This window comes from Cygnus atratus, chromosome 8 (genome assembly GCF_013377495.2).
Source record: "Cygnus atratus isolate AKBS03 ecotype Queensland, Australia chromosome 8, CAtr_DNAZoo_HiC_assembly, whole genome shotgun sequence".
NCBI classification, from domain to species: Eukaryota; Metazoa; Chordata; class Aves; order Anseriformes; family Anatidae; genus Cygnus; species Cygnus atratus.
In genome coordinates, this window is record NC_066369.1 from 5,892,986 (window position 1) to 5,908,729 (window position 15,744).

At 39.5% G+C, this 15,744-nt stretch overlaps 1 protein-coding gene across 4 annotated transcripts in view; it reads right to left on the reverse strand.

Moving 5' to 3' along the window:
* The window catches only part of CAMSAP2 (calmodulin regulated spectrin associated protein family member 2), an 85,018-nt gene extending 69,335 nt beyond the window's left edge, over nucleotides 1-15,683 (reverse strand). For all 4 annotated transcript variants that reach the window (XM_035537584.2, XM_035537583.2, XM_050712237.1 and 1 more), the window contains exons 1-2: nucleotides 15,178-15,683; nucleotides 3,717-3,976 (exon numbers count right to left, since the gene is read on the reverse strand). In XM_035537584.2, the coding sequence (XP_035393477.1) occupies nucleotides 3,717-3,976; nucleotides 15,178-15,316 (399 nt within the window). In that variant the 5' untranslated portion in view covers nucleotides 15,317-15,683. The remainder of the gene's footprint in view (nucleotides 1-3,716; nucleotides 3,977-15,177) is intronic.
* Between the last annotated feature and the right edge of the window lie 61 nt (nucleotides 15,684-15,744).

Consider the following 15,744-nt stretch of genomic DNA (forward strand, 5'->3'; position numbering starts at 1 on the left):
GAGAAACCAAAACAAAACTGACCCCACACAGACTTCCCCACCCTACACAGGGGAGTCTGTAACAGAAACCTTTTCTCCTGTTATTGTCTGTTAATTTTGTGTCTTTCCCAATTCATTCCCATGTAGGGAACTAGTTTATGTATGCACATACATACATGTATTTACATGCATACATACACACATACACACACAAAAACTTGCAGTTTCCCCAGTTAGACACCAATGCAGTAATGACTAACAAGGAAACTAGCATCTATCCTGACCCAAATGTATAAAGAACAAAAACACATCCGCTTCAGGCTTTTCAGTTTTCATTACGTTAGGTGCTCCCTAGCGAAAGGTTCAGTTACAGCTGTCTAAGAAACTGAGAAGGCCAACATTTGACATCGCTGTTTTAAGTATTCTAGTCATACATGAAGCAAACCAAGAATTAATCACTGCAGCCATCCCTTTACTACAAACATGTACACAGTACAAGCAATTCCAAGTCTGCTGACTGCAGCTACACACATAGAGCATAAATCAAACAAACCATTCTGTACTCATATCTCTTTTCCTATTTTCCTAAGGTAACTCACCCTTTTTCTGCTATAGAAATGCAATACATCTAAGCAGAAAACACTTAATATCCTCTAATAAACACCATCTTTTCCTTTTTTGTGGGAAAGACGGGATAACAAAGGTAAGAACTACCATATAGCTTTCCAGTAAATTACTCAGAATTAGACTGAGCACAGGTTTAACACAATCTGGCTTAACAGAAGAATGCATGAGTTAATTACACATGCAATTTTTCCTGTTCTACATAATTGAAAAATCATTCCATGCTCTAAAACAGGATATATAGCTTACATAGTAAGAGTTGGAGGAATGGAGACATATGGAACACTAGGAAAAGGTACTGGAAGATGTCAAAGGGATAATTTTAAGACTCTGGCAATAGTACAACCACCAGATTTGACGTCCTCTGCCAACTCTACTGAGTAATAAAGAAAAAGGTTGAGACTTCCCAATTAAGACACAGTGCTGCTGCTAGGAATTTGCTTAGGGACTTCAGCATGGCATGACAAATTAAAACCCCTGGGCTACGAATATTAGGATCAAGACTCCAGTTTTCACAGCCATTTCTCTGATAGCAACTGTGTCAACTTGGCTGTCCTTCTGCCCAAGACAGTTGGGCTTTCTGGTGTTCCCTGTCACATTGCCTTGGCCCAGCTGTTGCACAGCTGCTCATGAAACAGCCCAACAGCATTGGTTCACTCACCTGATTCACTGACCAGAGGGCTGGAGCACCTCCCCTACAAAGAGAGGCTGAGAGAGCTGTGGTTGTTAGCCCAGAGAAGAGAAGGCTCTGGGGAGACCTTACAGCAGCCTTCCAGTACCTAAAGGGGGCTGCAGGAAAGCTGGGGAGGGACTCTTTGTCAGGGGGTGGAGTGATAGGACAAGGAGTAATGGCTTTAAATTAAAACGGGAGATTTAGATTAGACATAAGGAAGAAATTCTTCACAATGAAAGTGGTGAGGCACTGGCACAGGCTGCCCAGAGGAGCTGTGGATGCCCCATCCCTGGAAGTGTTCAAGGCCAGGCTGGATGGGGCTGTGAGCAACCTTGTCTGGTGGGAGGTGTCCCTGCCCATGGCAGGGGGGTTGGAATTAGATGGGTTTTAAGGTCCCTTCCAACCCAAACCATTCTGTGATTGTAGGATCTGTTGCTGGTACTGAGGCAGGGACAAGTGACCCAGAGTAGAAATCTTGGATGTCAGCTGTTACAACATTCACGCGTGAATAAATACCTGCTGGACCACACCTAAACAATACAGGGAAGAGCCTCAGATTTCCTCAAGCACTGGAGAAATACAAGATTGCTACTGAAGTGTGTTTTAAGCAACATTAATTACTGAATTAAAGATTGGCATACTGGAGAATACAGACATACCTCAACTGACAGCTCTGAAAACAGATACCTCGTACAACTGCTCTAGAAAGGGATCAAATTAAAAAGCCAGGCACAGAAACGCAAGTCAGCAACCTTATCTTCATTCAGGGACATGAATGGAAGTTACATAAAAACCTGATCAGTCAGGAAGTTTGTTTCTTATTCTTTTAAAAGTTTTTACTTCTATGAACATTTTAAACCAACACCTCATGACTGTTGCAAACATCCTGCAAATTTTATATCACTTCAGGACACCTCATTTGATATCTGCACCTTCTTTAATCGAAATGCCGCTTGTTCCTTGCTGAACTCTCCTTTATAAAAGGGTATCGACCTCAAAAAATAGACTGGTAAGATCTCAAGTTAACTGCATTCAATGATCACAGCTAAAACATACAGAAACTGTGTCTTGACTTGTTTTATTATACTACTGTTGAAATATTGGCATTTTCAGATCTTGAGCACTCTCTGAACAGGAAAGAATTTTCAATCAAAAAATAAAACCAAAGCCAATGTTCAGAGTTTAATCTTGGTATCACAGACTGACTACTACCACCTCTAAAAAACAAAACAAACAAACCAAAGAAGTGCAAACTATTAGGTCTAGTACTTCCTGGCAATACTGCATCGAAGAAAACATTAATTAGTAATCAGTAGCTTTAATTTCACACCCATAAAGCCTCTGCAACTTATGAAGCAGTAACAATTGATGAAATGAGAGGCTGCTTTTAGTCATACTCTGCCAAATGCTGGTTAGCGTTCTTACATCTCAGTAAACACACACTCCCAATGAGCTGAGCATAAAAATATTGCTATATTAATTTTTCCTCCATTTCAGCAGCAGCTACGAATTGCTGACCATAAAAACCAGAGGACTTCAAGAGGACAGAGTGTAGTAGGAACAGTAATTCTACTGAAATCATAATAAAAATTGTAAGTGACTTCAAATGAACAAACTTGAGTAAAGTTCTGCGTTAGAATGGAAGTTGTCACCTCGATTCCAGTAGTCTCATACTGTTGTTTTCTTATTTTCTGTATCAAACATTAAATACACAGGAAGGTGAAAACAGTTTTAAATACCTCACTTTGAAGATTATTCTATCATAGTGCCAGTTTACATACAACTTAGAGGAAAGGAACTGGCCATATGTAGCTGTTTTAAGGACTTATTTTTTCCTTCATCTCCAATCAAGGAGGAGAATCCATGGCTTAGGAGATTAGTAATAGAATCATTTATCTGTTAAACCTATGTTTTAAGCAATTGGAGAAAGCAAAAGCATATTAAGTCTTCACAAAAGAATATATCATGGTTAGGTTTTACAGTAATTTAATATGTAACTAGTGACTACCAAATGTTATTAGGCTGAATAGCCTGTATGATCTAAACTTTTTTTTTTTTCTCCTTTTCCATCCTTACAAAGATCTCTGGTTAAAAACACACCTTAATTTTCAAACCACCTTTCAAACAGAAATTTTCACTGGCAGTCAATGCTGTAAAACAGAAGTGAAAGTGATCGTACTGCCACTACTATGTTTAAAAATGCAACACTTGCAGTAAGTAGAATGATAGCTGTTTTCAATCATTGATACTAAGGTAATACATTTGTACTGACAGCTATGAGGAGATGGAAAAACAAAAAACAACTATAAGCCTCCCAGTAATGAAATGCATTTGAAAAAAAATACTGTAACAAAATGAGGTATGTTAAAAAGAAATAGGTATGCAATTTTTGGAAGTATACAGAAGAAACATAATAAACATGTAAACTTTAAACACTCACCATCTGAATGGGTTTTTTGTGAAGATCTCGTTCAGTCACCAATTTTTCTTGGTCCGTGACATAAAGGCCTTTTTGTGCCAGAGCTTGTATAACTGCATCATGACCTAGAAGTGGTTTTGCAGCATCACTCTTGAGAATAAGGCTCCCAGCACGACAGTAGAGTTCTGCAGACAGCAGCAAGTTAACAACAGGTGGTTTAATGTGCTCCTGGTCATATTGGTCTGTGTAAAATGGTTCTCGCAGTTCTTCTGGAACATTTTCTACCAAAAAAAAAAAAAGAATAAAACATCTGTCAGTATTAGAAAGGATAGGTATAGCACTAGTTCTTGTTTGGTTTGTTTTTAAGCATATGGACTCCAAATTATGTCACAGAAAGTACCTTCAAGGGAAGGCCAGAACCTTTACTCAGTAACTTTGCATACAAAGGTAACAGTTAAACAATATATAGAAACTTAAGGAAAAATTCAGAGAGTTCCACTCTGCAAATGCCACACACCAGAAGGCCAACCTGTGGTTCACATCATCATTAATTTCAGATTTTCTGGTTTTTCCAAATACGTGCTCAAACATCCTAATTTCCTTCAGCACAATATTATATAGGTCAGACATTTAAAGACAAAACAATGTCCATTCAAACACAAAAAAACCTGTCTCTGTTACCATAATAAAATGGAAACGGAACATTTGAGCAAAGATTAATTCCTGAGGCAAAAAGGGAAACTTCCACTCAGCAGCCTTCTAGGTTTTATATATGCGTATTGTGCTGCTTATGTCAAAGGTTATGCATCACAGAATGACAATCCAGCAGTTAAGCATAAATAAATGAATGTTTTAATTAAATTAAAATGAAAAAAAAACAATGAAAATTATAGGTATCCTTCTTCTGACAAAATACTAAAGTGTTATTTGCCTATTTGTTAGTGCTTCTCTTTTAATAGTACTTTTTTCTTTTAAAATGAACTAGCTTAGCACAAACAGAAAGCTATGCAAAATTCTGTCAAGTTTATACTGCAATTTTAACCCCAAAATTGGCAGTCCAAGATGATCTGTAACAGTTTTTCCAAATACTTTATACAGCATAACAGGGAGTATACTTCTTGTTGTCTACCACAAATGCAATAGTTATAAATTAATTCAATATGATATTAAATCAAGTAAAATAAATCACCAGTGATGGGGAAAATAACTTGGACATCATTTCAGACTTCACATTTCTAGAGATATGCACTGCAAGATGCTCCACATCCCCCTGTAAGAATTTCACTCCACATTGTTTTAAAATTAGTTAAGCCAAGAGCCTTTATGACAGAAAGAGCATGTGATTCCTTCCCTGAACCCAAGTGGAAAAGCCTATTTAATTGCTGCAAGGAAAAAAGCGTGTAGGAAAACAGTGATGCAACTCCAGGTTTCTGTCCAATTCCTATCCCCTCCGCCTTCAGCTGGCTAAATGGCTACACAGACAAGATTTGAAGCAGAGGGTGGAGTAAACAGCCCGATATGGGTGGAGCAGGAGAGACAGAGAAAAACCCACAGAACATGCCATCACAAGATAATAACAGATTATCTTCTTCCTCATACATATTCTATTACTGCCCATGTGCTTCCATTATGGGCTCCAGATGAAGAGCTAGCTGCCTTCTAGCCGAGAAAGGATATGACAAACATCAGACCTTCTCTGAGTTACATGTGAAGTTGGGCTGGGGTGGTGGTGGAAATTAATAGATCGAATCCTTTGTGATTTCTTAGAAAGCCTAAAAAAACTCATTACCATATCAAACAAAACCTTGAGGTAGGAGCAGTTAGATACACACAAACAGAAGCTACACACTCTGCACTTTAGATTCAGAACAATGGATTTTAAGACTGAAATTTTGAAATTCAGATTTCAAGTCCCAAAATTGAGCCAGAAGAGAAATCTTAAGATAGGAAGTAGCAAACCCTTTGCCTGTGAGTCTTTACTGATCTTTATCTCTGAAACATACCTGAAAGTGACAAGATGCATTAAGTGTATTTGTCATGAAAGAAGGACATCCATTACTGGGGTTTAATAATTAAAAAAACAATACACTAAAATCAAGATGATAGCTATCAAAGACAAATAGAATTTTTTATAAAATAGTTCTGTATTTGAAAAATACAGCAAGAGAGAAAATTATACTTATGCCATTTCTTTTTCTTCCTTGGTGGTCACAAAAATGAATCCAGAACAGAGCCTTAACGGTGTTCACAAAAATAAAACTGAAATAAAAAGTTATTGCAGAAATAGAACATAGACAGAAGGTGCTACCAAGAGACATGGTGACTGCAGACATTCTGAAGTTAAAAAAAAACAAAACAAAACATTGTGAAGGCATATACCTAAAGAATCCCTGCTGTAACAAGATCAAAACTTGTCTTCAGAAAAATTCCCCTAAGTTTTGTACACAGGAACACATGCACTTCTTCCCCACTTCTAATGCGTGTATCCAACTGCCTGATATCAGACTGGATCCTGACAGAAGGTTCCGACTGGAGGCTAGCTTCAGAGCAGGGCAAAACACAGCAGCTCGATGTGGGGGGAACCCTCCCAGGGCAGCACGCACTGCCTGACAGGCCTGGGGAGCTGGAACCTGACGGCTGTGCCTAGCACATGGCCACAACTACCACGGGGTCAAAAGCTATTATCAGCAGCGCCGGCACGACTGGAGAGAGTGGAACTGCCCTGTGAGGCAGGGCAGTGCCTTAACACTAATGCCCATTATGTGCATTTCAGCAGTCCCTTTCTTCTGCCCAGCTGACAAGAGTCTTCCATATTAAGCTCTAACAGTAAGGAAGAGTTTTATCATCAATACAGTGTCGCACATTCTGCCACAACGTACCACTGACCTTGGAGTTCATGGCAAAGAAGAGTGATTATGTTAGAGAGATATACGGGGGACATTCAGTGCGGGACTCCGCATGTGAGGAGACAGGGGAGCGGGGCTTGCTGTGCTGCAGAGACCATGAGGCCCAGCCTGCAGTGCCCAGTGGGCACCTCTTGGGCAGACAGACTCAGGCTGTTCTCAAAACAGGCAGCGGTCAGAGGCTGCCATGAGGGAAATCTCAGCTCAGCATAAGGAGAACTCTCCACAGGAATGGCGGCCAAGCACTGGAACAGGTTGCCCAGGAGGCTGGGAAGCCACCATCCTCACAGGCTTCAGGCCTCCGCGGGTCAAAGCCCTGAGAGGCCTGACCTGGCTTGGCAAACAGCCCTGCTTGGAGCAGGGAGAAAAACCATACCTCCAGAGATCACTCGCACCGTTCTTTTCCCCTGAAATTGTCAACAGGATCGCAGGTTTCAGTTTTGGAAGCCTGTTCTTGATATGGATTTATTTTTATTTTTTTAAAAAGTTCTCTTTGGAGAAGAAGAAAATGAAAGGATGCATTCCAAGCTTTAAAATAAGCAAGGGATTTTTGTAAATGAAATAATACTAGCTTATCTTTCAAGTTTAAAAGTTAACTTGAAAGGGATAGAATTACCTGAAAATAATTCATGGCTACTAGCCCTGAATTTACCTTTAGAAATGGCTTTATTAAAAAAAAAAAAAAACAACAACACACTCAACTCAATTCTGTTCAGGTGAATTACTCCTTGAGAGACAGCGTCATTTCCTTCTTGGGAAAAAGTTATTTGTTATAATGTGGAAAGTCTAAGCTTTCTTTAAAAATTAACTTTTTTTTTTGGTAAAATTTCCAGATTTCTGCATAGACTAATATAACTCCTGAGTTACATGACTACAAGATTACAATAGTGAAAAACTCCAGATTTTTGAATGCTTGCATTAAGGAAGTGTAAAAACTTAAATAAGAGACCTTTTTGATGGAGGCTTCTATTCCAGAAGATAACATAAGTTAAAAATACTAGGGCTTCCCTATTCTTGGAAGCCAAAAGCCACATTAAACCTCAGTATAGAAAATTTCCATCTCTACAGGTTACTGACTTCCAGCAACAAGCAGATTAAGAAAAAACTACTTGTAAAAGGCTTTGAGATTTAACAAAGATTTATTCTGTGAAAGTTCTGACTAATACCTTCAAGCACTTCCTAGCGCAAACCAGTAGATGAATTTATGCCAGCTCTTAATGGACTCTGCGGGACAACAAAGGTATGCCTTTGCCATACGGTATCAATGTAAACTACTGCCATTCAGACTCCACTTGCTAACGTGCCACAATGCCATTTCGACACAAAGAGAGTAGAGCCTTCATGAAAGTCAAGTCCCTGAGGACTAAGAACAGGCCAGGAAAACGTGATTCATATAATATAGCTTTTGATGAATTTTCATAGTGTTCCTCATCTACTGAGGAAACATTTCAGCTTGCTGTTGTGTTTTGGAGGGGCCTTTGATTTGCTCTGTCTGCCACTTTCTTATGCTGTTCTTGACTAACTTCTGCCAAGGAGCAACTACCTAGAAGATCAGCCTCTAAAAACTAATGGCAGACTGACTTTTCACTGTCACAATTCTTACCTTTCTCCACTGCAACTAAACTGAACTTGAGAGGTACTTGTTTATTTAAAGCATTTCTGTGAAAACAAATCCAGGCCCTACCCCCGTCTCTAAATGCCACAAAAATAGACCGCTAGTCCACTCCTTGGGGAGCAGCTCTGGACTCTCAGCATGCAGTTCACATAACATTCTGAGGGTATCTTGCTGATGAGCCATGATGAAATACAAACACAGAAGCCCTGCCACCCTCAAACACAGCAAGTAAGTAGCTTCCATTACCCACAGGCTTACCATGAGACAAAGCCTAGAATCCTCAGTTCTACCTCATGCACCGAATTGGAAAACACCTCGTAAAGATACAAAGGGGTTGAGTATATTGTGAGCTATTCCTCACCTTACATTCTCCTGCTTTACCAATCAGAGCAAGTCTTTTTGGAAATCTTGTGCAAAGAAACTCAACAAAAGCCATTTGCCTATGGATGACTATTTTGGACTAAGGAAGAGAATTATTTTCTCTGTCATGATGACTGCTTGAAGAAGAGAACAACAGAAGGTCTGATCTTTGTATAGAAAAAAATGTTTTATAGAAGACACACTATTGAACAATTAGCCAAATATACTTTCTAGCAACACAGTATTGCTTTGAAGAGTGCTAGTTATATCAGATCTAAATTTCAGATATAGATAGTGTCATAGAGGCTTTTTTTTATTATTATTTTTTATGTGGGTCTCCGTTTCTAAAAGGATTTCTTATCTCAGACACACAAAACAAAACAAACACCGCAAAGTAAACAAAAACAAAAACTTGCACAAACTCTAACTTCATGCCCCATCCAGACTTCAGTTATTTTTCTGGAGCGCTGAGCATCACGTAAGAAAAGCTGTTCTGGGCCACACTACTTGTCTAGCCTGTCCCATATTCTGTCTTCAGTAGCACAACAGGAAATGCTCACCAAGCATACAGGAAAAAATGGGAAAGTGTAACATCCGCTTTAGCAACACCTGCCTATTTATTCAAGTTCTGATAAACCTAAGAATAACTTAAAATTACCCCTGGAAATAAAGGGATCAACTCCTACTTGCATAAATGCCTTCAGAACTTGTTTTCAGGATGGGTGAGATACGAGAAATAAAGATAATCATACAGTTATAATCCCATCACACTCATTTGGCACCTTGATAACAGTTATAATCAAGATATGTTTTAAATAAAGGACTATTTCAGAAATTTAGAGATAAAGATTTACTTCTTGAACTTAAGGACCTCAAACCACAAAGAAAACTTTTTGTCAGCCATAACTAGACAGACAAGAGGTGAAACATCTACTTTGGTGTCTGTACTACAGGTTCTCTTAGTTTAAGATTGCTTTTAATTGGGAAAAAGAAAATGGTTAGGAAACTGCTAGAACTATGCAACTCTTGCATCAGGCAAATGCATTTCAACTTCGTAGCAAAAAGATCTTCCATTACTACCACCTGACCTTTTGGGAGGGAAGGGGGGGGGTGTTGCTTAATTTTTCTTGCAAGTCTTGAGGGATTTTCACCTCCAGCCCTATTTTCCAGACAGTAACCACCAAAAACATTCATTCAGAACCCTGGGTTTGCCAAAGCAAGTGGATAAAAGTTACTACTTTCAGGAATGGAGCCATATCCAGTTTTGCTCATTCAAATCCCCCAGCTAGCTAGAAAAAATGAATTTACAAGAACATCTCCTATGGGAAAGCTGAGAAGTTCCCAATCCACTTTCCATGGACAGATAGTCAGAATGAGAGCACCTTTAAACATGGAGTCACTAAATTAACCTAACCGACTATCCTAAATCACTGAAAGAATGAAGTTACAGGACTGCTGCAGTAGTGGCAATGATCGTTGGAGAATATAAAAGAGAAGTATAGGTAGTGGAAGTACACTTCTTCTCATCACATAGACAAGCACTTCATTAGCCACTTCACGTTACCTTCTGCAGGCAGGCACTTCAGTTTTAATGACAGCTGTGCTCCAGGTAGGCTGAATAACATGAAGTCATTGAAAGAATAGATCATAAACTCCCTTACCTGATGTTTTATCATGTAGTAAGAATCCTGACAACTTAGTAATTCATCTTCCCATACTTCTGTACATGCACAGTCTACAACTACAAATGACTCTGGCAAACCTATTAAGCTCAAAAGCTCGTTTGCTTTTATTTACTTTAAAAAAAAGAAAAATCTACAGTCAAACCACATTTCATGCATTAGACAGAAATGAGGGATACAATAAACTTCAAGTAGACCATCACAGTCGATGATTAGTCCAATCAACTGATTCTAGTAGGATTGACCAAAGTATCAATTTGTCAGTAAATAGTTTAGAAAGGTGAGGAAAAAGATCATGATATATATATATATATATATATATATATAAATAAATAAATAAATAAAAGGCTATCCTGGCAAGAATCCCTACTGTCTGCTTTTATACTCCCAACTCTTGTGCAAGTTTTTGCTAGCTGTCAAACTGAGCCAGAAATTAGTTCTGCTAAGGAAAGATTATGAGGCGTTCTGGCCTGCAACAACCAGCATAGCAAATGAGAGTATTTAGTTAAAACTTGCTTCTGTCAGACACACAATGTTCATTTCCTCCCTTCCTGGTTCTACTGGCAACATCTGCAAATAGCAGTAAGTAGCAGCATATAATAAATTCTGAACATATTAATCATCAGGAGAAAGCTATTTTTAAGTTTCTTGGCTAATGTTTAGTTGCAGATGATGCAATTCATAATCTACTGCTTCAGACACCTATAGGTGGCAAATTGGATGTTAAAAGCCACATGGACTATTCTGTTTTGACTGCAGAAAACACTCAAACTAAGGTTTAGTGCAAGCACTCAGACCTGTGCAGCTTTTATTTAGCTTTAGTCCTGTCAAAAAGAATCATGCTAAGCCAGTGAAATTTATTACTGTGGCAGGATAACATGTTGTATGGATAGTAGAAAAGCAAGAGGTTTAGCTTGACTTTAAAATTGTTCCCATAATATTCTCAGAATCATAAATGTCAGGGAGAGTCTTAACTTAGAAACTAAAAATTGGATGCAAAGCTGGCTGAAAAAAAAAGATATTCAAAAAATATTCAGAGGTTCCCTACCAAATTGGAGGAACGTATGATTCAAGGTTCAAGAATGAGAGCTTTCATTCACACTGGCCAAGGTTCTAGAGAGCTGATTCCAAGCTCCAAAGGGATTAAAAGCATTTTGGAAAACAAAATTATAATTCAAGATGATTTTGATTAGTGGAAGAAGTGGTTTGAAAATAGGATGCTGTTATATAAGTATAGCTGCAAAGCAGGAACCTACAACCACACAATTACAAGATGGGAACAACTGAGTAGGCAGTAGTTCTGCAGAGAAAGATATGGAGCGATAGTGAATCACAAATTGTATGAGTCAACAATTCTAGGCTGATGCAAAAATGACAAACATATTCTAGTGAATAAAAGAGAATATTATAGGTTGGAAAGATGAGGAAATTTTTTCAAATCTACCCTGTAGATTTGGCAAGGGTTTAGCTGGACAATTAGATCTAGGTTTGAGTACAGTATTCATGCAGAACAGGATCACAGAAGAGATGATGAAGAGGAAAAAAAGAATCCAGAAAAGCTTGACTTAAAATGAATTCGAAAAAAGCCTGTTTTGTCTAAACTGCAGAACAGAGATTGTCTTTATTATGTGAAAGGTGTTATAAAGAGGTAAGGTGTCCACTGTCCTCACATCCACCAGCAATAAAACAAGGAAGTAATGGATTTACAATGTGGCAAGAAACACGAAGATTATTATGCTCTTCCAAGATCTAGAGATATATAAGGATTCAAACTGACTACCAGACATACAATGGAATCTCTATAATTAAAGATTAAAAACAAAACAAAAAAAGAACCCAGGCTAAACAAGCATCAGGAATAATGTATATTTAGCTCTGCCTATTTTCAGGATGCTGGACAGAAGAGTTTTTCCAGCTACATCTTCTGTGACTACAGTAGAGTGAGAAGACAAAACCTCACACTTGAAAATGATGACATCCACTTTTGTTGTTTGAGAAAAAAAGGATACAGAGCAAAACACTAAGACCTTTTAAAAATTATTTTTGTTAATTAGATTCTTTTAATAAGATTAGTAATTATTATATTTTAAGTCAAATCATATATCATCATCAACACAGTTCAAGCACTCCTTTGGAAAGCAGTTTTTCTATACTCAAACAGTTAACTCCCAGCATTGGGAGTTAACACTGAAATTGAGTGCTTGCAGATTTAATTTCTAAGGTCAAACATTGCCCCTCAGTTACTGCTAGCTGTGTCACTAAAATCATCATAAAATGTTATCACAAAATGTTTAATCTAACCTGCACTAACATGGGGAAACTTTTTGCAAAACAAAACAAAACAAAACAATGAGAACCATCAAGATACAAAACCCCACACTCTGTCAATACACAAATGTGAATGCTGTCTTCAGTCAGCATTTCTTAAAAAAAATCTTCATATAAAATATTCTTCAAACAAGATGCCTTCAAGATGTTAGTGTACTTACTCTTATAAAGACAGCTTACAAGCAAGACAACTTACTTTGACTTGGCTATGTTGTCAGCCAGATTGTTCTCACAGCTTCATGCAGGATAACAACACACAATTGGTCTCTCTGGTTTTCAATGCAGATAACAATCATCAACCACCAAAAGTCACTGCTACATCTTAATGAATGCTCCATATTCCAGAATTCTTCTTCAAGAGAATTCTCTTCACAACACCTGCTCAAGCTTTACCCAACAATTTTGACTGTATTACAATATGCTTTTAAGAATGCAAAATATGCCCACTGGACGTGAAAGATGTACTCATTTGATATATAAAGATGTGGACTACAGCAACTTATGTCTTTCATTAATCCAAGTGAACAGCAATCATTTCTTGCAGAGAGGGTGGGGAAAAATCCTTCACTTCTCCCACCCACTCAAGGAATTCCAGTATTTCAAGGATTAAAAAAAGAAATAAGATGTGGCCTCCGTAAGCACTCTAATAATCCTCTGTAATTCCTTTGTATGAATGCATATAGCGATAGCTAGCAGGAGACATGGCTGAGGTTGTGATCTACTCTAAAGAACTAAAACAAATAGTTTAAAAAATCCAATCCTGTCAAACTTCCTTCCTTCTTGGAAAAGGTGAAGGTCAGTTCTTCTGTTTCTCTCCACGCATAAAGGAAGCGTTTGTATTGCAGACATGTAAGTCTTGTATACTGTTTTTCCCTGCTTTAGACAGGAACTCTTCTTTGAAGCTACTAGTGATATTAACCAAATAGAGGAACCGTGAGAACAGAAACACTACAAGTGCATTTGTTTAGCTCTCTTCTTACCAGTTAGGTTATGGAAGTATTTAGGGGGCAAAAGGAGCTATCACCTCCTCTAATGATGTTTCACTTGTGTGTCTCTGAACCACCACAGTAACAAGGAGTACAAGAACCTGTTTTGGATCACACTTTCCATAAAGTGTTAACTGACAAGTACCCGGGAAGTTGCTTTACACATCCAATAACAACTCCACCAATATGAACCAAGACATTTCAACCACAGCCTGAGAATTTGTCCAACTCCAATAGAAAAAGCTTTTCAGGTTAGAATGCTGGGTTATGTAATTGCACAAGCACTGTACACCCGACACCCCACAAATACAGCCTATAAAGCTGAGCTATTCAAAAAGATAATCATCTCAAAACCTAGGAACAAGGACTTTAAGAATTATCACTAGTACTATCTACCTCTTATATCTGCAAAGCTGATAAAGCCTTATACAAAAGCATTATATACCTCCTCAGTTTACAAAGGAAAGTAAGGAATACTTACTGGTAATTTTTCATAATATGAAAACAGTACTTTGATGTTTTTCTTTCTAATGTGATGAATATGCATTTTATTTCAGTAGTCACTGACCTTAGCAAAATTTCACTAGGTTCAAACACTTTGAAAGCGGCTTTTTAGAAGCCCTGTGTCAAATATCATTGGTTCCCAGGGGCATTATAATGGTACACCTTTAACCCTGTTGAAGTATGTAAAACAATGCTCTGGCCTTAAATGCAAAAGCCACAGAACTCCAAAAGGAGGGACCTTTTCCTGTTATTCTACACAGAAGAGGAGTAAAAATATAGACTGCAAACATTTAGCTCACCTTTCAAAGAAAACCCCTATTTTTAAATCATAGAAAACTAGACGATTAATATACTACAGCTATAAAAACAAACAAACAACAAAAAAAAAAACCACCACCCAGCCTGGTAAGTTTTCAAGACGCCTTCCTCAGAAGACCTCTGTAGCCTGGTGTTCCTCAACGCCTAACAGTATTTCAAGGATAGAATAATAGGTCTGGTATTCCTCAAGGCCTGGGTTTTCAGAGACCCAGAAGTAACGCCTCTTGGAGGCATTACAATCAATTCTATTTACAATCACAGACAAGGAAAGCCTGCTGTACTCTGCAGGCCAAAACCCAGCATTAAACGCTTTTCCCCCAAATCCTTCTTATTGCTTAACCATTCAAATGGCTACAGGCTACCGGCACGCACGTCAAAACTGCGGTGCACATCCATTTCCATCGCTAACCCTCAATTCAGCACTTAAACACCCAAACACAGACTGCTGGGTTGCTTTTTTTTTTTTTTTTGGCCTTCTAGAAGCGTGACCCTGGGAAAAAATAAAACGAACCACGATTTGCAGAGTTCAAATCCTAAAATAAAATCACATTAGCTGTAAAATACAAAAAAATACTAAAAGGAAACAGCGGTGCTGAGAAGACCACAAGGTAATTAAGGAAAAAACAAACCAACAAAACCCACCAGGAGGTACAAGGGACCCCTAGGACCGAAATGCTTTTGCCGGCACCTTGTGCCTCCCCTTGCCATCTGCTCGCACGTCCTCGGGAGCGAAGCAACCAGGCAGGAACCAGCATCAAAGGCAGGGAAGAAGCCGACGCCACCTACCTGTCCCAAAGGCTTTGGCCACCAGCCAGGCGAGATTACAGGCGATTTTCGCTCGGGAGAAATCATAATGGTCAAAGGGTTTGATGGCAGGGACAATGAAAGTCTTCCTCATCTCCTTGGCGTCCGCAGCATCCCCCATCTTCTTGCAGGACCCGTCGCAGCCCCGAACTTACATGGTTGTCCCTCCTCCTCCTGCCGAGGCCGGGAGAGGCGCAGGAGCAGCCGAGGGCGCGGAGCCCAGCTGTCCGTGACGGGCTAACGCCGCCTTCCTCCGCGCAGGAATGTGGCAGGGCCCGAGCGTCCCCTTCGTCCTCTTCCTCCTCCTCCTCGCTCTTTGTTTCGCTCCACTCACGCCACCGCCCCCCCAAAACCGGCCGCCAGCCCCCGGCTCGGCCCCGACAACCGCCGGCCGGGCCCTGCCCGGCTCCGAGATGTCAAAACGCCGGCGTGCGGCCCCCGAAACGCGGCGGCCCGGAACGAGGCAGGAGCGGGGCCGGGTGCCCCCCGCCGCCCCTCACCCGGGCGCTGCGCTGCCGCCGCCCTCAGCCCCCCGCCCGCCGCCGCCGC